Below are 20,458 nucleotides of genomic sequence, written 5' to 3'. Positions count from 1 at the left end.
TAGAGGTGAAGGAGTATGTACAGTCTTTGTGTCTCTTACATCCCAGTGTGCAAAAAAGAAGATAATCTTGGGTGAGTGTCTTCCATGATCTGCTCAGGTAGACTGACTTGATGGAGGGTGAAGTCATGCCTGATTTTATTAGATGTCGTCAATGCGCTACGTGCTGTACAGAGCACGAAATAAAACCTGGTCCCTGATCCAAAAAGCTCGCATTCTAAGTGTGGTGTCTGAACAATATTATCTCCATGAACCAGGTTACAGAAGACTCTGATTCCAAATCCCTGCATGCTCATTATTTCTTTATTGTATTAACATTTGTTTTGGTGGTTTAACAATCTGTGGAAGAAGTTTGCATAAGGAAGGAATAGTCATTTAGTTCAATAGTTCTTACAATCTGCTGCATGCCCTGGACTAGAGGTTCACAACTTTTCTTATTGCACACAGCATTCCAGATCTACCAGCTGCCTGCGTACCCCTACCCCTCTCATCGCTGGTGTGTGTGTGTATGTTCTTCTTAACGTTGTCTTTAGCCATCTGTCCATATTTCACTGTTACCTACAGATATAGTTAGAATGTGACATATACAAAACCCCTCTTTCCTCCTCCTCCCTCCCGCTCTCCCCCCAAGTTCTGAGCTCAGTTAGACTGGACAGTTGTTGGGCAACTGAACCCATGCTGTACAGTGTTTGGAGGTGAGGGCTCTGTACATCAGTGTCTGTGTGTACCTGTTCTCATTGGTACATCTTGAAGTAAATACCATATTTTATATAACAAATTCCCACAGAGTTTTAAAGCTTTGTCTGAGTAGCCTATTATGAAAATGCAATAAATAATAAATAAGTGACCGTTACATATTTTCTCCCACGCACCCTCCAGAGACATCTCTCATACGCCCAGGGGTACGCGTACCACAGTTTGGGAGCCCCTGCCCTAGACTATAACTGAAGTCCCTTTTTACCAACCTTGCATGATTGGGTCCAGGGAGAAAGAAGGTATTCCAGGTATATGCTGCAGCGTGGAAGAATGCAGCTTGAAAACAAGAGTGGGATGAATTAGGCAAACTTATCTCAGCAGCCTCTAATAGAGTGACCAGATAGCAAGTGTGAAAAATGGGGGCGGGGGGGGATAGGCACCTATATAAGAAAAAGCCCCAAATATAGGGACTGCCCCTATACAATCAGGGCATCTGGTCACCATAGCCTCCAAACAGCCTGATTTTTAAGTTCCACTAAGGCCTCTTTTTCCAGACAGAGAGGTGTGTAAAGGGGCCTTAGGGCTACTGAGAGTCAGGCCTCTTGGTTCATAAAGTTTTGTGTGATGCATGACACCAATATAAATGTTCGTTATGGGAGGCAAAAACTAATGCCTGGGTTCTCAGCCTGGGGTGTGAGAGTCCGCTAAATGGGTCCAGGGTGTGGGGTTTGTGAGCACCTTCCTGTTCTTTAGCCAGGTGGCTGAGTCGTCGCCAAAATAAAGGAGAGGGTGCATAAACTTTTTTTTCTGTTGTGATATGGGTCATCTCAGGAAAAAGATAGAGAACCACATGCAATGGAACAACACTTTTCCTATTACCAAGAACTCTCTCTTCTTCCCCGACACCCTCCCTTGTATTTCCTTTTGTGTGTAGCTGATCTGCAGAAATTGATATAACCCTGTACATTGCAGAACACTGGGTAGCTGGGCTAGTAAACTCCAAATCCCCATTATTTCCAACTCCCGTTGATCCAGATGTTTTTGCTGTCTCTAAAATGTTTTCCATAAACAAGTTTGTACTATATATCTCTAGGTTGCTTCTATTATCTTTTCTGTTTATCTGGAGAAGGTGGGGGATGGAAATGCCTATACTTTTCAGTATTTTTCTTCATTTTTTCATAAATGCTCTGACCTTTGCTAGTTACAACCCATAACCTTTTATTTTCCCCCACCCACCTTTTATTTTTTTTACAGGCCTCTTCAGATTAGTGAAATTAAACTACACTTCAGTAATGCAGGAGGAGCAACAGCCCGAGGTAAGGTTTGGAATAACCTCTTCCCCAGTAGTGATGATAGAAAGCACTTGACAAGGCCCAGAGTCAGCAAGGTACTTAAGCACATGCCCACTATTACCAGCGCCAAGCATTCAAAAATCATGGGATTGGCTTAAAAATAATTAAACCGTGGGTGGTGGTGGTTTGCTGTCCAGATTTGGGACCCCTAGGGTTTATTTTCAGGCTTTTCTTTGCAACCGGGAGGGGTAGAAGTGTACCCTTTTATTTTTAAGTAAAAGCTGAGATTCTTACCTAATTACCTGACTTCAAGGGCTCATGGTAAAATAGTAGGAGTAACTTCAAGCATGCGAGTAGTCCCGTTGTAGGCACCTTAAGTACCTTGCTGAATTGTGGCCTAGATGCCTTTTTCCACCCTTGAATTCCTTCTGTTTCCCTTCTTCTCTTTCAACTCACTTTCCCATGTTCCTGAAATATTTTGCTATGGAAGACGTGTATGTGTACGTGTGTGTGTAATAATCATAAAATTAAGACACTGTTTCATCTGGCAAATAGTATTTACCCCCACCTCCGATTCACCCTCATTATATTGATAAAGCCATTACAAATGGCAGAATTTAAGGGGGTTTTCTATGCCACATATTTGAAAAATATAATATGAAATATTATTAATGTTTGAATAGAGTTGCTTACTCTGAAAGGCTCAAAGAATGGGTACTCAGAGGCTGAGTGGGTACTTGATTATATTGATGATTGTATCTTGTCTATAAATATTCTTTTACTGCAGAACAGGTATGTGGTGCACTGCCTTGAATTACTTAGATTGGGTACTCCAGAGCTGAAGTCAGAAACAGGTTGGGAGTTTGATTGCTACTGGCTGGGGTTGAGAGCCTTGCTGCATCACAGTCAATGGCAAAAATCCCATTGACTTCACTAGGAGCGGGATTTCACCCCTAGTATTTAACAACTGAGAATTACTGACTAGACTAATGAAACGCCCCAAGGATTTGAGAAGTAAAACTTCCTTGCTAAAAGTAGTGTAAAGCTTTCAAGCATCAGATATGTTTTGTCTGTCCTTACTTTCAATTAAAGTGCCCCCAAAAAGGCACCTCTAGGTAAAAATATGAATTAAATGGGATCTGTGATGGGGTAGATGCTGTTGAAACTGCCATATAAGATGAACTTGCAGTCACCAAATACATAATTTACTGTGGTATGTGTTTGTTGGGTTGTTCATCTTGGTCCAAACTTTCAAACTTGGATGCATAAAGGGTGTAGCTATATTTGTACTGAAGCACCTAAGTTGTCTGTGTTCAGGTTTTTAAATATGGGTTTGGATATTTAAGTACCCAAGTTTGTAATTGTTTTTACCTTGGATGGCAAACATGATAAATGTAAACTGTGCTAGAATTTCTGAAAGCAGAAATATTGTGGTATGAAAGAATAAGGTAGATGTAGTGAAAAGTTTCCTCCTATGAGGCATTGTTACATCTTTTGTAGGAAGAAACTAACAAACTTGAAGGTTTAAAAATAGGAAATGTACATCCTTTGGAAATTACATTGTTTACCAAGTAAATATTGGTAGGTGTTGATTCATTACCGGTGCTTCATTTGAAAGGAACTCTGAATAATTATTGAGCCACATCCAGTCACTGGCTTGAGAATGTGCTGATGAAGAATTCCAGATCCTCCCAACAATTACCAGAAATAATTTGAAATAATGCCCTTGCCTAAACATAGCTCGTAGTTGGGCTTTACTTTGTTTGTAGTATCTTTTGGCATTAATTATATTTCTCTGACTTGATTGGAGATTTGGTCAGTCCCAAAATACTGCAGGCTGAATTACAGGGAGTGCTCCAAGTCTGCATTGTCTGTAGTTGTATGATGTTAAAGCTTATATGTTAACTAGGAATTGAAGGGATTTTGCTAGTCAAAGAGCTGCTTCAGATATCTCAAGTTGTAAAATTTTTGAGGTAAATATTTGGATATCAAGTCGGATAGACCTCAATCCTTCAAAGACTTACATGTGTGCATTTACTTGAACTATTCATGTGTGGGAAGTAGCTTGTGAATAAGTGTTTGCAGGATCAGGCCTTATTTTGTAGTCAGAGTCAGTCAGAGTCTCTCTCTCTCTTTCTCTCATATAACTTAAAATGGCATAATACATAACAGACCCTTTTGAAAGAATGTAGATAGTTTGTGATATCTGATTTGCACTCTTCTTAGACTTCCAGTGGTACACAAGTTAAAAAGCTGTGAAATACGTTTTCCATAAGTAGCAATGCTTTTAGAATCATCTGTGCACAGATGATTCTAAAACACACATGATTCTTCTCTATAATATTTTAGAGAGTAGTCTGCTCGATTAGAATGTTTCATCAGATTGTGTGAGCTCTGTATTAGTTATAAATACTATCTCTTTCAAAAGATTTTAAATGCCTTTTGAATATATTTTTCTGTATCATAAATTTCCAGCTTACAAAAGAGCTGTTGAAAAAATCAGATTTTGCTCTCTGTCACTGTCTAACTAATTTAGTTGTTTAAATATTATACATGGATTAAAACTAACCAGACTAACAAGGAGAGAGGAGTATAAACCATTTCATTATAACTCCCATTGTCCTTTGAATTCTTATTTCATGCAGGCTGCTGCAGATCCAATGTCCTCCTCCGATGCACCGGAAGATGACCAAAAGGAAACTTCAGACGCATCACCAAATATTTGTATGTATTAGTTTGATCAGGAAAAAAGACATGTCATAACTGTAGAATGTAAAGCTAAATGTTTGCACTACTAGCAAGAATGTGGTGACTAGTCTAAAAAGGAGCTAATGACCCTGTGTAAAAAAGGTAGACATGTAAGTGGGGGAATTTCATCATTTCTGCCAAAGCTCTACTGTAAAGGCCAAATCTGAAAACAGCAATGATGAAAAAAGGGCATATTAGTCTAGGGTTTTATCTACTCCCATATTTTAAAACTAAAGTAAATATGTTCTGTTGTTGAGATCATAGTTATACCCAGCTTGTGTTTAAGCCGGGTCCTTCTCTCTAGGCAATACTTGGGTATGTACATATTGGATTCTGTATCATGGCACTACAATGACAGTGATGTTGCACTAGGTCATGAGGACGTTTTGTCATTGTTACTGATGCAATGTTATCGTGTTGCAATGGCCAAAATAAACTTTTTTTATAGACGTGCATATTTTAATAAAATTTGTAGCTGATGCAGATGCATTTAAAATTCTCCTGGACATGAAGATGAAGAAGAGACAGAAAAAGCCTAATCTACCAAGCACTGTGACCGAACTCGTGACTGAGGAAGGGTCTAAGGTGTTCGTGGTTGGTACTGCCCACTTCAGTGACAGCAGCAAAAGAGATGTAGTGAAGGTAAGCATGCAGGTGGAGCCATTCAGTAACATTTTATTATATGCCTGTGTCAGGGTACCTTCCCCACTCTGAACTCTAGGGTAGAGATGTGGGGACCTGCATGAAAACCTCCTAAGCTTACTTTTACCAGCTTAGGTTAAAACTTCCCCAAGGTATAAAACTATTTTACCCTTTGCCCTTGGGCTTCCACTGCCACCACCAAACGTTTATCTGGGTTTATTTTATTAGGAACGTGTTGTTTGGAAACTTCTTTTTCCCCCAAAAATCCTCCCAACCCTTGGACCCCACTTCCTGGGGAAGGTTTGGTAAAAATCCTCACCAATTTCCATAGGTGACCACAGACCCAAACCCTTGGATCTTCAGAACACTGGGAAAAAAAGCATTCAGTTCTTGAAAAGAAGAATTTTAATAGAAGTAACAGTAAAAAAGAAGTAACAATAAAAAGAATCACCTCTGTAAAATCAGGATGGTAAATACCTTACAGGGTAATTAGATTCAAAACATAGAGAATCCCTCTAGGCAAAACCTTAAATTACAAAAAAGACACACAGACAGGAATATCCATTCTATTCAGCACAGCTTAATTTCTGAGCCATTTAAAGAAATCATAATCTAACGCATATCTAGCTACATTACTTACTAAGTTCTAAGACTCCATTCCTGTTCTGTCCCTGGCAAAAGCATCACACAGACAGACCCTTTGTTTTTCCCTCCCCCCAGCTTTTGAAAGTATCTTGTCTCCTCATTGGTCATTTTGGTCAGGTGCCAGCGAGGTTATCCTAGCTTCTTAACCCTTTACAGGTGAGAGGATTTTTCCTCTGGCCAGGAGGGCTTTTAAATGTGTTTACCCTTCCCTTTATATTTATGACATCCTGGAAAGTTAACAAGAAACTAACTTGTTTTCATAATAATTAGAATTTTGCTATAGTGTCAGGGCATTTCGGGGTTAGGGTAGCAGAATATAACTGCATGATTCAGCCATGACTTTGCAACTAACATGCATGGTAGTGTATAGGATTGGGTAGCATCCCTTTAAGTAGCTTCTAATAGACATCCCTGTCTTCTATTGCAGAAGCCACTAGATCCTAACAGAGCAACAGTGTATTTATGTAGCTAGGCCTTGTATTTTTGTATACCGTCCCTCAAATCAGTTATTTGGAACCCAACTGTGTCTGTGTTTTTTTCCTCATATTCTTAAAGTTGTGTAGAGAGCAAAGACGTCACAGCTCTAATCTTGTGCAAAGTGCCACGAGTGCTGTTGTATTCATACATGGTTGAGACCTTGGTTTTACATCTCCTCCAAAGTATGGCACACTTTATAGTACCTGGGTCAATGATTCAATACTGCTGTGGAAGGGTAATTAATCACCATATCACAAGTACGTGGCTGAACTGAGAATAGAATCTAAGTCTCTTGACTCAGCCCTGTGCTTTCCTAGACTCCTTCCCTAAGGTTAGCTTGTTGGGTCTACAGGATTATGGTACGAAGTTGTAAGCCATAGTGTATAAACAATAATTTGATTAAAGTGAACTGCTAGCAAGTCCCAAATGTTATCAGTAATTGGCATAAAAGCACCTAATTGTATATTTTTAGGCCAGATGCAGGTATAGTACAGGTAGCTGGCTTCAGGGCTTGCATTCTCTCCTATTGATAATTTAATGATAGTCATTCCAGGAAACTGTAACACTTTTGTGATGCTAACACATGATCATATGTTATCGCATAGTCATTTGGGATCATGCTGAGAATGGAAGCTGGAAGGAACTTTTAATTGCTCTACGTGCTAGGACTGTGGGAAGTGGAACAGGCCTGTAAAAACTGGGATTGTTTCTCAAACTTTGGGGCAGAAATAACTGAATCAGGACAGGTCTGAAGAGCTAGCAGAGCTCCATGTCCCATGCAAACTTTGCAATATAGATTGGCCCCGCCGCCCTGCTTGGCACTGGAAGCTGAGCAGGAGGAAATCTGTGCTAGAATCAGTCCCTCCAGCACTTTGGGCTCTTCATTTAGTCCTTGCTGATGGAAAGGCCTGTCCCAACTAGGTTTGTGATGCAGAAGGTCATAAAGTACCGTTTAAAATGAACTTTGCTAACATGCAGGGAATATGTTAAAATCAGATTTTTTTCCAGCGCAATTGTTACTCCATGTTCCTGTCCCCAGATGGTTGGCAGGTGCTAAAAGCACGTGATAACTCAGAGCAATATCAATGGCCTGAAGCAGTTTATTTTTCATTGCCGTGTTAATTGAAAATGATTTTTTGGAATGGATTCCTATTAAGCCCCATACCTTACAAATAGCTCTCATAAAAAAATCAATATTTGCTGCAGTAGCTCTCCATCTTGTCCACGTTTATGTAAATAAATTCATCTTTTTCAGACAATACAGGAGGTGCAGCCCGATGTGGTTGTGGTTGAGCTCTGCCAATACAGAGTTTCTATGTTAAAGATGGATGAAAAGACATTGCTAAAGGAAGCCAAAGAAATCAATCTGGAGAAACTTCAGCAAGCCATAAAGCAGGTATGATTACCTTAGTGAAAATTAAATCTATCTGTGCTAAAAGGTAGTTCAGCAAACGGAAACATGGCTGCTACCAACTTCTACCACGCCTACTAGCACTTCAGCCCTAGTGTGAGCATAGCTGCAATGGTCAGGGCTTGTCTATGTGGGGAAATAGCCTGGAATAGCTGTTATGGAATAGGTACTCTGCACTAGCTCCCCATATGGGCACTCTTGAAGTGGATTAAGCTAAACTGCACAAAAGCACTGTTAGGGCTACAGTTCATGCTCCCCTAACCCGAAGTGTGGGGCTGTGTAGGCATAGCCTTAGTGCTAAATAAGAGTGTCTACATGGGGAGCTAGTGCAGAATAGCTATTGCGCTTTCAATTCACAACCTAGCTTATTTTGTATTAACTTCACTGTGTAGACAAACCCTCAGAGTTAAGGTTGTTTGTTAAGCCTTGGTTTCGGCAATTCCTGGCTTTTCAGTGCTTACCGCCTTGATTCTATAGTTGGATTTGTACAAGGAGCCCCTTTGATGTCAGCAGGGCTCTGCCTGGGTTTCACCATATGGAGCCTGTTGCAGGACTGGAGATTAACTTTGCAACCTTAATGTTCTTTTGACACTATTTTCTGGAATTTTAGCCAGACATCTTGTATATCTGTGTGTTCTGGGTATATAGTTTCTGAGTGGTAGATTTGGTTGCTTTTCCCCTTCATTATTAATTCCATTCTACATCATGTTAGTATTTGCTATTTGTGTTATATCATGGATGGGTTGTCAGTGGATTACGTTCAGGTCCTATCCAACTGGCTGGTTGTTAATGTGTGAGTGTGTATGCAAATATAAATTCAGCCCTTTTTTATCTTTATCAAACAGTGAATTGTATTTGTGTTTAATGAAGTAAAAATTACTCAGTGGGGCAACAAATAAAAGTTGATTAAATGGTATATTTATCATAACTTGAACAGACTACAAGCATTGGGTCACCAATCAATGGTGTCTTAAATAATCAAGTTAAAAGGACAGGTTCATAATCTACTGCAGATATTTTGATTTTATCCTGAACCTTCGGCATAAGTAGGTAGTATTGACATCAGTGGGACTGCTTGTGAGTTGGTATTTACAGGCTTGGTCCCAAAACAAGAACACTTGTTGCCAATCTGAAATCACATGTGAATAAGAAGTTAGTAATTTTCTGTGTGTGTATGGTCTCTTTCTGACTCCTGTTGCTAGAGCAATAACTAGTCCTTCCTGTTTTGTATTTATGTAGTCTCAAAGACCAGGATATTGCAACATATTTAAATGTTACATTTTTTTGTAAGGTTTTCTTTAAGCAATGACTAAAATTACACAGCCTCTGTGCAATCAAGGGATCATCATCAAAGTTTCTAAACAATTAAAATAGGAACAAAATATTACTCTTTGCTTATTATATCTAAATATGAATGCAGTAGTTTTTTGCCTTGCAACTTTGTTAGAGGAAAAGACCAATGAAAATCTTATAGAAAACTAATTTTAAATCATTGTTGGACCTTTTATATTTTTTCCTAAATAGGAGACTTATGAAAGCTCATGATGGCAGCTCTGTAGTGTCGTGTAGTCAGCAATTCCTGCCAGGACTTGGGATGACTCTCCTTTTGTGCCACTAGGGGCAGTGCGAGTAACACGATATTGGACCTTGTTCACTTTAAATTATTATAATTCTTGTGCTGTTCTTTGAATGACCATTTCAAAATATAAGGTCAATAAATAAAGTTGCCTGTGGATGAGGGTCCTTTGTATATGTAGAAACACTGTGCATCTTACCAATTCCCAATAGTAATCAAGCCTGCCTTGGTTGGATATTTTCAAAGACACCCAAGTCCCACTGACTCTCAATAAGAGCTCGCCCCCTAACTGTCATCTGTGCTTTTGATGGTTTCCCACCTACTCTACAGCATAACTGGCTGTTCTCAGCAACCTGCTCCCTGTTTGTGACAGCATGATGTGTTAGAGCAGTGTGAAACGCCCCGGATTAGTTAGCAGGGATTTTTGAGGCCTCTTTTCCAGTTTCAGTTCTTGTTGGTTCACATCCTGAGTTTTGATTTGCAGTGGAGACGCAAAATACAAAGCAAAGCTCAACCTAAACAGCAGAACTTTGCCTTGATTTCAGTCAAAGAGTCAAAGCCACCCAGTCATCATCCCAGGGTTCTTTAGCAATCAGTGACTGACAGGGAGTGCTGTACTGGGGAGAAGGGAGGGTTTCTGAAAAGTGGGCAGTTCGGGACTCTTGGAAAAGAGCAAATTCCAAACTGCTAAACCCTATAACCAAGAGCTACCTCGCCTCTCATCCTGATTTCTCCCTCCCTCTCTCCTCCCTCCCACCCCACACCTTATGGCTGAAATGACCCACCCTCCCTTATGCCAGGTGCCCATTTGCTTCCTCAAGCTAGAAATTGGCCACAGGGAGGTGGCTGGGGAGGTGGTGTTGTGAGGCCAGGCCAGGTCACCGGGAACTACCAAGTGAAGTGCACCAGGAGTGAGAAGTCATCAGGCCAGCAAGGAGAGTGGGAGGGAAGAGGGCGGGTGGTGAAAACGAGTGTTCGTTCATAGAACGCATGGGACAAATGCGTCCACAAATTCAGGAGAGATCCCCAGCAAAATAAGAGGTTTTTTAATTTTTTTTAACTAAAGCGGCTGAGGCTGGATTCCTGCTGAGATCACTTGCTGCGGTTTGCTTCTTTAGGACAGATGTAATTAATTCTCGCTTGTGTTCTGGGTTTTCTTTTTGAACAGTGATGGAAACACTCCATCCTGCTTTGTAGCAGAAGGACATAACTGCAGTGTATTTCAGTCAATCATGTTCTTAATCTGCCCAAAACGCAGTGCCTGTCCTATTTGCTCAGACTCAAGAAAATAATAGGTGATAGCAGCACAAGTCCAGACAAAGAGATTTAAAGTCTTAAATGAAAATGCACAAACAATTATGTGAGTAAAATGCTGCTGAGAGATTACTCAAATATAGCCTAAGGATGGGGGCTTGTATTTATTGTCTAGTTTATCCTCAAGTACATCCGGTTTGTTTGTTTGGTTTTTTTTTTGGTTTTTTATTCTCTTGCTGGGGACCTCTCCTGAATTTGTGGAAGCATTTGTCCTTTGTTCTGTGAATGAACACTCATTTTCACTACCCTTCCTCCCTTATTCTGCAGCCCCAGGTCGAGTTTAAAGTTGTCTTCCCTTCACGGAAACTGGCAGTGCTACAGTTGCCAGCCCCCTAAGTTGCATCCCTTCTTATGCCCACAGAGTGGATCAAGCTCAGGGTTTTTATTTAAGATCTCATCTGCAAGTCCATGAACAGGAAACTACCTGGTGCTCAGCTTATCTAGATTAGAAAGAGGAAGGTCTGATTGGACTCAGCCAGAGTTCAGCGCTGTTTGAAGAATCTAGCTGTTTCATGGTTAGATTGCTAGATGTAGCCCACTCCACTATCCCTCTAGCAGGACAAATGCAGAGCAAATATGGTCATGTTCTGTGTTACTTGTATTCGGAGGAGAATGCAGTGTTTGTTCTAATTCATTCAATTACAAATGTGTGGTATGAGCTACTCTTACAGTTCACATGGACAGATGCTTTCTTCTCACCTTGGGCAGGGGGGGCTGAAACAAGACTGATTTATTTAATTATTTATTTGATTACACACCAGATTGTTTGCTCAAAGAGCATTTTTAAGGATGATCCCGCATATAAATGATGAAAGCTGAAATAATGAGAATGGTGTTCAGCCCTAAATCAGCTCCAGAGGACGGCTACAATGTTTCTTCATCAGAATGGTTGATGGTTCTCAGTGATTGTCAATGGCACAATGTCTGCGTGTACTTCCCAATAATCCATACAGTTTGATACTTCCTGTTTAATAGTTTTTTCCCTTTTCTGGTAGAATGGAGTTATGTCAGGACTGATGCAAATGCTTCTGCTGAAGGTCTCTGCTCACATCACAGAACAGCTGGGAATGGCCCCAGGAGGGGAATTCAGGGAGGCTTTCAAAGAGGTAGGGGCTGGAAGTTGGTTGTTTCTAAGGTAAAAATATTGGTCTCTTGTACCTCAGTCAAACTAAATAAAGGCACTTGTTTGGCTAGAGTGCTCTTTTCTGATCCCTGCCTTATACATGGTGAGGCCAGAGAACTAAAGATCTTTTCCTTAAAGGTGAACTACAAAGAAGAAGGGAAAATGGTGGTGTCTGCTCCTTTCTGATGTGTATATAAAGATGGTTCCATAAAGACTTTACAAAAAAATTTGGCTTTTTTTTTTTAACGGCTTTTGTCTTCTCCCTAGAAATAGTGATATTCAGTTCTTACATCTCTGTTTTTGCTGGGGGATAATGAAATCACAGTAGGACTCCAGCTGAGAGAGAGGGGTTGCTAAACATTTCACACACAGCTTTTCTCCCAGTTTTGGCACTGGTCCTTCAACGAACTCCTTGCGGGTGGAACCCTGTTCCAATGCCTTTGTCTGGAGTCAAAAGGATTTGCATGGGTATTGCAAACACACCCACCTGTCTGACTAGACCTCTCCTCCCCTTCCAGCTGAGGGCGAGAGAGCTGCAGCTCAGGTTCATTATGTCCTGATGGCAATGTTGTCCTTCTAGTTCTCCAGATCAGCATTTCCCCAACTGCATTGGAACTCTCTATGGGGGAAGTGGGGACAGGGGACCAGAGACTTTGAATTAACAAAATGTACTACTTTTGCAATGAGCAAAAACGTAATTAATTGAATTAAATATATGAAGTGGTGGCTGTTAAAATCAACATTTGCCAACAGTTCCCACAGTTTTCCCTATATTTAGGTTAACATGTTATGTAAAATGTTATCTCACATAGCACTGTGTGGTGACTGTTGGGGGAATACTGATTTTTTTTTTTTTTAAAAGCTGTGTCTTTCCTATCCCTCGTGTGAAAGGGAGGTGGTGTGTGAGCAGGCTGGCCAGCACTGTCTGTCTGGTGATCCAGAAGCTGAACATACACATAATGGGTGAGAGAGGAAACGCTACTTCTTAAACTGGCAGTTGAACCACATGGGGAACACGGCAGCATGAACACAGATGAGGACAGCCTCAGAATTCAGCTGTCTCCCTAAGAATAAGAGATGGATTCTGCTACACTTGTGTCTGTGAAAATCTGCTGCTCCGCTCCCCAGCACCATTTATTTCCCTTTATTGTCAGTAGCAGGAAGAACCAGCCACCCTATGAACACCACCTACAAGATAAGAATGTAGCCAGTCCTGTGGAGGGGTAAATCTCCCCTAAACTGGCTGAGACAAGATGTCTCTTCATGAGCCTGGTGTGTTTTGAAACTTGTTATAAATAGAAAAGGAGTACTTGTGGCACCTTAGAGACTAACAAATTTATTTGAGCATAAGCTTTCGTGAGCTACAGCTCACTTCATCAGATGCATGTAGCTCACGAAAGCTTATGCTCAAATAAATTTGTTAGTCTCTAAGGTGCCACAAGTACTCCTTTTCTTTTTGCGAATACAGACTAACAGCTGCTACTCTGAAACCTGTTGTTATAAATAGAGTTTCTAGTGGGGCCACAATCATTAGGAGAGTCTAATAGGGTTGTGACAGGGGCAAGTTTGGGAATCCCTAGTTCAGAGGATCCTCCAGCCAAAACTGGGGGGATCCAAGATGTCTTATCTCTAATATAAAAAGACAGACTGAAAAAAGTCTTTGCAGCTCTCTAAATAGTAGTAATAAGGGAAAGGGCACATACACAATCTTTGTTTGGTTTGCAGTTCACCTTTAAGCCCAGGACAGAAACTTGTGTGATAACATGAACATGCTACAAGGATTTCATGGTGCTCCTGCAGCTTAACAATGCCAGGAAAACTGCTTTTTAGCTATATGCTATAATTCATGGGGAAATACAGTCTGAGTCCTAGGTAGAAGGACTTTGAAAGGAGTGAACTGGATGTATTAGGAAACTAAGCAGAGACCTGCTCCACTCAGTGTCTCTTGACATTTCAGTTTTACTGCATGGATCTTTAAATGCTGAATTGTTTTGATGCAGTCAAATTGAGTGAATAGTGCCATTTACTGCAGAGCTTTCGTTCAGTAATTAGTAAGTAATACAGTTACACTGATCATGCTATGTCTGGGCTGTGCTATGAGGCACAAAGCTGAATACTAATCTGATGGGACCTGTGTGTGTCCAGTCCTTTTTTGGAATGGAATGGAGGGGGGAAAAGTAGCAAGAAGGTTGTGTAGTAATATACTAACTGGTCCTGACCCATATTGTTCTACCAAATACTCTGCAGTGTCAGAACCCTTGTCAGCCCATCAGGCATTAAATTTAATAATGCTGCTAACTTGATGTCTCCTTTTTTCTGAAAGTCCATTATCAATTGAAGGAGAAAAGTAGAATCCTGCCAGTAGACTTATTTCTGTATTTTGTAAACACATTTGGTTTGATTCCTCACTGCCTGCCCCTTATGTAGTCATTTACACCTATGCAAAGTGAAAATACTGTGGTATCAAATCAGCATGGTAGCATTTTACAACCGCTTTGTACAGGTGTTGATGACTACACAAAATGCAAGGCAGTGGGGTATTCTGCCCATTGTCTTTGGAACTCCTAATGGATTATAGAATCATAGAATATCAGGGTTGGAAGAGACCTCAGGAGGTCATTTAGTCCAACCCCCTGCTCAAAGCAGGACCAATCCCCAATTTTTGCCCCAGATCCCTAAATGGCCCCTCAAGGATTGAACTCTCAACCCTGGGTTTAGCAGGCTAATGCTCAAACCACTGAGCTATCCCTCCACCCTCCAAGTACTATTGTAAATCTAGTTTTGTACAGGCTGTAATATAAAAATTATTTTTTTAAATAAGAGGAAAGAGGGTGTCAGCAGGTATGCTGATGTTAGTCTCTGCATTCACAATAATCTCAAGGAAATTTAATGTCATAATTTGAAAAATATTTTCCAGTTTTTTTCTATAATCCAGTGTGTGTTTAAGTGGAACAAAACTGACCAAATCTGTTTTATACAATGCTTGCATATCTGCATGGAACTGAATTCATAAATACTAGGATTATTGCAGTCCTTTGGTGGATAGTTGTTAGTGGGACACATTTTTTCAGCCTAGCCTTAACTCTTGTTGCACTTATAGTTTTGTGGGAACTAGTAAGTAGTAATTATAGGCATAAAATTGTGCCCAAAGTTGTTTGCAGATATAACTACGGTAATCTGGATGACTGAGTTCCTGAGCTTGCAGACACAATCAGGTACCTGATTTCCAAAATACTTTACTTGTGCTTGCAACCTATAGGTGGAAAACAGAGCCGGACCTTGTAAATCTATCCCAAATCTCTGAGCATATGGTGATGTCACTTTAAAGTAAAATTTTAGCCCTTTTTAATGCTTATCTTTTGTGGCCTCAATTTAGACATATTTACCTGAATCATCTAGTAAATTTAAAGGCTCAAGAAATCACTTGATAAAACACTAGGGAGTGAAATCCTTGTCCCTTTGAAGTCAATAGCATCAGGATTTTGTGCTGGGAAGTTACCTCTGGAATGTTAATAAACCCCAATGTATTAATCCAAAAAGGCTAAATGGGACTGAGTTCAGTCATTTGCCCAGGTGACTATGGTCCCAATCCTGTCACACTGCAGGATCAGGCCCTTGATGTGATCTATCTTATTGATCATATGAAAGACACTTTTGTCCCAAATAAGTTCCCGTACTATATAGAGAGTCTGGTTCCTTTAAATATTTGTGAAGTAAACCTTCGTATCTTTGCTTCATTTGGTTTAATGTTCCTCTCCCTCATTTGCCATTTGTCATGCTGCCAGCCATGGACTGGTTCTTTTGTGGTATCCGGCTTAAGATGTTATTTCTTGCTCAGCAGAAGCTGGGCAGAAATATGTTCATACCAATTGAGAAAGTAGTACCCATACCAACTCTCAAACCTCTTCTAAAATGATACTGATCTGAATCTTCACTGACAGAACAAAGTATTTTGAAATCATGTTTGGAAGGACCTTTTTGAGAGGCGGAGAAAGAGGTTTGCGTAAGGGTCCACCTAACATGAAATTCATGTGTTCTAGACAGGGCTTTAAAAGATCTGTGGCTTCACGTAGCTCTGACTCAAAGATCTGTTATAGCAAAATCTTTTCTCACCAGGGCAAGCCATGTAGTGTCTAGTATCCCACTTCCACCAGCCTTAGGCTTTCTGCCTCTCACTCCATATTGTGTGATGGATCCAGGATATTACAGATCCTCTGAAAGCAAAATTTAAAATAATTAAAATCATTTTTGCTTTTGACCTTATCCAGATCTGAATCCAAGTCTCGATCCCAATCCTATCAAATGCAGTCATGTGCAAAAAGCTTTTTTCTGCCTAGCCAAAAAGCTGATGACTTATTCGGTATGGTACAAAAGAAGATAGAGAGGGTCAGTGTGCTGTTTGATATGAATAGAGCCCTGGGTTTTTATTGTAATAACTGTTGCATTTCATGGAAGAAGTATTCCTTTGAGATATTACATTGAAAATGAAAATGTTATTTGCCTACAAAATATAAAATTTTTCTTTGAGTGCTAGTCCCTCTTTGTCTCCCAATGGGTGCACATGCACGCCATGCACCTGAGTCTGGAAATTTTAACTAGCAGTGTGTATGTGCACAGTAAATCTCCTCATGCTCTTGACCAAGCATAAGAGGCAATATGGGCTGACGCCTCTCCAGTTCCTTCTTATTGCCTCATGGCCTGAGTCAGCTTCTTATTCCCAGCTGCCTACTACTCTGATGACACCCTCCCCTTTGGGCTAGCAACAGCACCCAGAGTGTTTACAAAGGTTTTTTCTGTGGTGGCAGCCTAAATGAGACAGCAGTTACAATTTCCCATATCTGGGTGATTGGCACTCCTGCTAGGAGGTCAAGATGGTGATGGAGTATCTGCTCCAACTTCTAGCAGCCCTTCATTGGAGCCACGCTGGATTCTGTTTCTGTGAGAGTTTTCCTTCCAATAGAAAGACTTCAGTTAATGAGCAGCCTGATAACATGGATTACTTACAGACCAAGAAATGTGGTCAGAATGTGCCTTTCATTTTTAGGCCACATGGCTTCACTTCGGTGACACCATTTGCCAGCCTTCATCTACAATGTCTACAGGCCTGGCTCTGGTCAGTCTATTCACCAGACAAAGGTCACATCAACTCCAAGTGACCATTCCAGCCAGAGTCATTGGCTCCCTCACCTGGGTGGTGGAACCTGGAGAGAGTGAGAGTGGGCTTTGCCTCCAATGCTTCCACCCCCAGAGCCACCAGCATAACGGGAGCTTCCCTTCCGAGTTGGGGTGCTCACCTGAACAACTCCACTGCACAAGGTACCTGGACTCCATGGGAGGCCAGACTGCACATCCATTGTATTAGAATGGAGAGCAGTCCACTTGGCTTGCGGATCCTTTCTCCGGCTTATGCATTTGCTCCATATCCAAGTGATGTCAGACAGCATCACTGTGGTCCTTCACATAAACAGGGCGGAGCAGGATCTCTTCCTCTTTGACTAAAAGCAAGCCATGTACCTCCCAGGTGGTCAGAACTTTTTAGCAGACAACCTGAGCAGGCACTTCACAGTGGACCTCGAGTAGGAGAGTCATGACTCTGTCCTGAAGAAAATATTTACTCAGTGGGGTACACCTCAATGGGATCTTTTTGTTCTCCAAGCAAACGGAAAACTTCCCCTGTACCGTTTCAGAGGAACTATGAGCCATAGCTTCTAGCATGGTGATCTCCTGTTGTCATGGACAAACAATCCCATTCCCCGGCTACTGCAAGTCCTGAGAAAGATCTGTCATGACAGGGCCAGAGTCATTCTCCTACCACCCAATTGGCCCAGACAGTTTTCGTTCCCAGAGCTCCTGAAAATATCAACCTTCCCCCTGGTCCAGGACCTGCCCCTTCCCAGACCTCCTAATTCAGGAGGGGGGGCAGCATCAAATACCCCAATCTGGACCCATTCCATCTCACATTCTGGTGTTTGGATGGGCATCAGGAGTAGAACGCTCCTGTTCGGCACCTGTTCAGGCTATCCTTAGCCAGAGTAGGAAGGATTCAGCTAGGATCTGTTATCTAGCTAAATAGAGACATTTCTCTAGTTGTGTGGAGCATAATCCGCCTTCTCCAGGCATTGCAGATATTCCGGCTGTTTTAGATTATCTCCTGTATCTAAAAAACTCGGGCCTTTCCATTAGCTCACTGTGAGTCCATCTCACAGTGACTGATTAGTGCCTGCCTGCCTCCCTCCCTCTGTCTTCACCCCCCTAACTGCAGTAAGATTCAGGAGGGGCCTAGTCAGGACCTTTCCACCAGTGGTCAAACCTACACCTCAATGGGACCTCCAACCTCCTCCTGTCAACACACCCCAGACCACCGTTTGAACCCTTCGTGACATGTGTCATGTCCCACCTGTCTATGAAAGTTTCATTTTTTGTTGCAAGCGCTTCAGCCAGGAGGGTGAGTGAGTTGGGAGCAATCATGGCAGACTCTCTTTAAACAGTTTTTCACAGGGAAAAGGCATCTCTTTGCCTCCATCCTAAGTTCCTCCCCAAGGTTATTTCTGAATTCCATGTAAACCAAAGTATCCATTTTTACCTGTCCTTTTTTTTTTTTTCCAAAACCCCATGCTTCTGCCAAAGAGACACGACTTCATTGACATCAGATGTGCCCTGGTGTTCTACTTGCAAAGGACCAAGCCTATCAGAAAATCACCAAGACTTTTTCTCGCCAAAGGAGAAAGATTGTGAGGTCAAGCAATATCCTCTGTGAGAATCTCTAACTGGGTTTCTGGGTGCATCATTGAACGCTACAGGTTAGCACACATACCTCCTCCTGATGGAGTCAGGGCACACTCCACAAGGGCAAACGCCACCTCTACAGCATCCATACAAGACATTCCAATACTAGATATATGCAGACCGGCCACCTGGAGCTCCTTCCATACGTTCTCTATGCATTGGGTGCTAGTTCAGGCCAGATGCAGCAGTGAGAATTGCAGTACTGCAAGCATCTTCCTCACACCCTGCTCATATCTGAGCACTGCTTGTCAATCACCCATGTGCAGAATACATGGGACTAGCACTCGAAGAAGCAATGAAGGTTACATACCTGTAACTGGCTGTTCTTTGAGATCTGTGGTCCTGATCTGTATTCCACTACCCATCTTCTGTCCCCTCTGCTTTGGATCCTGCTGGATTTGAGGTAAGAAGAGGAACAGGAGGGGCATCAGCCTGCACTGCTTCTTGTGCTCTTGGTCGGGAGAATGAGGAGATCCACTATACATGTGTGGGCCAATGGACACTGCTTGTCAGAATTTCTGGACTCTGGCACGCATGCATACCCATGTGTGGAATACAGATAGGGACCACACATCTCAAAGAACTTCCAGTCACCTGTAAGTAACCTCCATTTACCTGATATGTAAGTGTGATGATATTTGCCCTTGTTTCCTTAGTGTTCTTTAGAACATGTAGGTTAGTGTAACTAGTAATGGTGTCCTAACAATCTGCTAACAGCTAATGTGTGCCTTCTCTTGCAGGCTGGTAAAGTACCTTTCTGTAAGTTTCATCTTGGGGACAGACCTATCCCTGTTACGTTTAAGAGAGCCATCGCTGCACTTTCTTTCTGGCAAAAAGTCAAGCTTGCCTGGGGCCTCTGCTTCTTATCTGACCCAATCAGGTATGAGTAAGTGTTTTTAGCTTTATTTGAAAGGTAGATTGTAAGTAACCGATCCTGCAGTTTGCTGAGCATCCTCAGTTTCACTTCAGTGGGAGATGAAAGTCCTCAGCAATCTGTCGGAGATGATTGGGCTCAAAATCAGCCTAGAGGAAGAATTATCAGCAAGTTCTTATTCCTGTCCAGCCTCCCTGCACCCTTTGGTAGAAGAAGGGATTGTGACAGGGACAAAGTGGAGCTCTACTGTGTCAATTCACAGCTGTTTTATGGTCCCTTAGGGACCATAGCGTGCTGTCATATTTCAGCTTGAGAACTGAGATACGATTACCAGCTCTCTATGCAAGGAGGTCTTGGCACAGAAGAGACTATGGACTGTAACCTTTAAATGTCTGACTGTTCTGTTCATTAATATCACCCTTTATAAAGGGTCTTTGTTAGCTTTCCAGGAAGTGTTACAATAATGCAATGGTTCCCATTCCCGTTGTTCTGTCTGTGGATTTTTTCCTTCCAAAAAAAATAGGTGGGGCCAAATAATTCTGCAAAAGCAGCATTAATTTGCATGGCTGAGGAGTGCATTCCTAGATGCCCTTGCAATTTACTTGTGCTCCCAGCAGATGTATAAAGAGTGGTAGTGGGTTTGCAGGGGATTGGGTGAGGAGGATATATGCGAAAATCCATTGGACCATTCTGTCTGACCCATAGCACCTGTCCAGTGCTCTTGTGACTGGAACCATGAACAGCTTAGAGGAAACTACATGGGTTTTTAGGGACCTAGAACTGAACCAAGACGGTTTCACCTTCTGTCTCCCATCCTTGCTTTAATTTAGGTTTCATTTATTGCTGTTTCCATTTATGCATATATTGCCAAATCCAG

General features: G+C 41.6%; 1 protein-coding gene across 2 annotated transcripts in view; it reads left to right on the top strand.

Moving 5' to 3' along the window:
- TRABD (TraB domain containing) overlaps window positions 1-20,458 on the top strand; it is a 49,907-nt gene that overhangs the window by 16,461 nt on the left and 12,988 nt on the right. The window contains exons 2-8 of one of the 2 annotated variants that reach the window (XM_073328290.1): window positions 1,948-2,009; window positions 4,631-4,709; window positions 5,209-5,375; window positions 7,753-7,893; window positions 11,794-11,904; window positions 12,784-12,884; window positions 19,448-19,587. In XM_073328290.1, the coding sequence (XP_073184391.1) occupies window positions 1,948-2,009; window positions 4,631-4,709; window positions 5,209-5,375; window positions 7,753-7,893; window positions 11,794-11,904; window positions 12,784-12,884; window positions 19,448-19,587 (801 nt within the window). The remainder of the gene's footprint in view (window positions 1-1,947; window positions 2,010-4,630; window positions 4,710-5,208; window positions 5,376-7,752; window positions 7,894-11,793; window positions 11,905-12,783; window positions 12,885-19,447; window positions 19,588-20,458) is intronic. The other variant, XM_073328291.1, reaches the window with a different exon arrangement.

This window comes from Lepidochelys kempii, chromosome 1, assembly GCF_965140265.1.
Source record: "Lepidochelys kempii isolate rLepKem1 chromosome 1, rLepKem1.hap2, whole genome shotgun sequence".
NCBI classification, from domain to species: Eukaryota; Metazoa; Chordata; order Testudines; family Cheloniidae; genus Lepidochelys; species Lepidochelys kempii.
The sequence above is the reverse complement of the archived record's forward strand: the minus strand, read 5'-3'. Positions and strand labels throughout refer to the sequence as shown.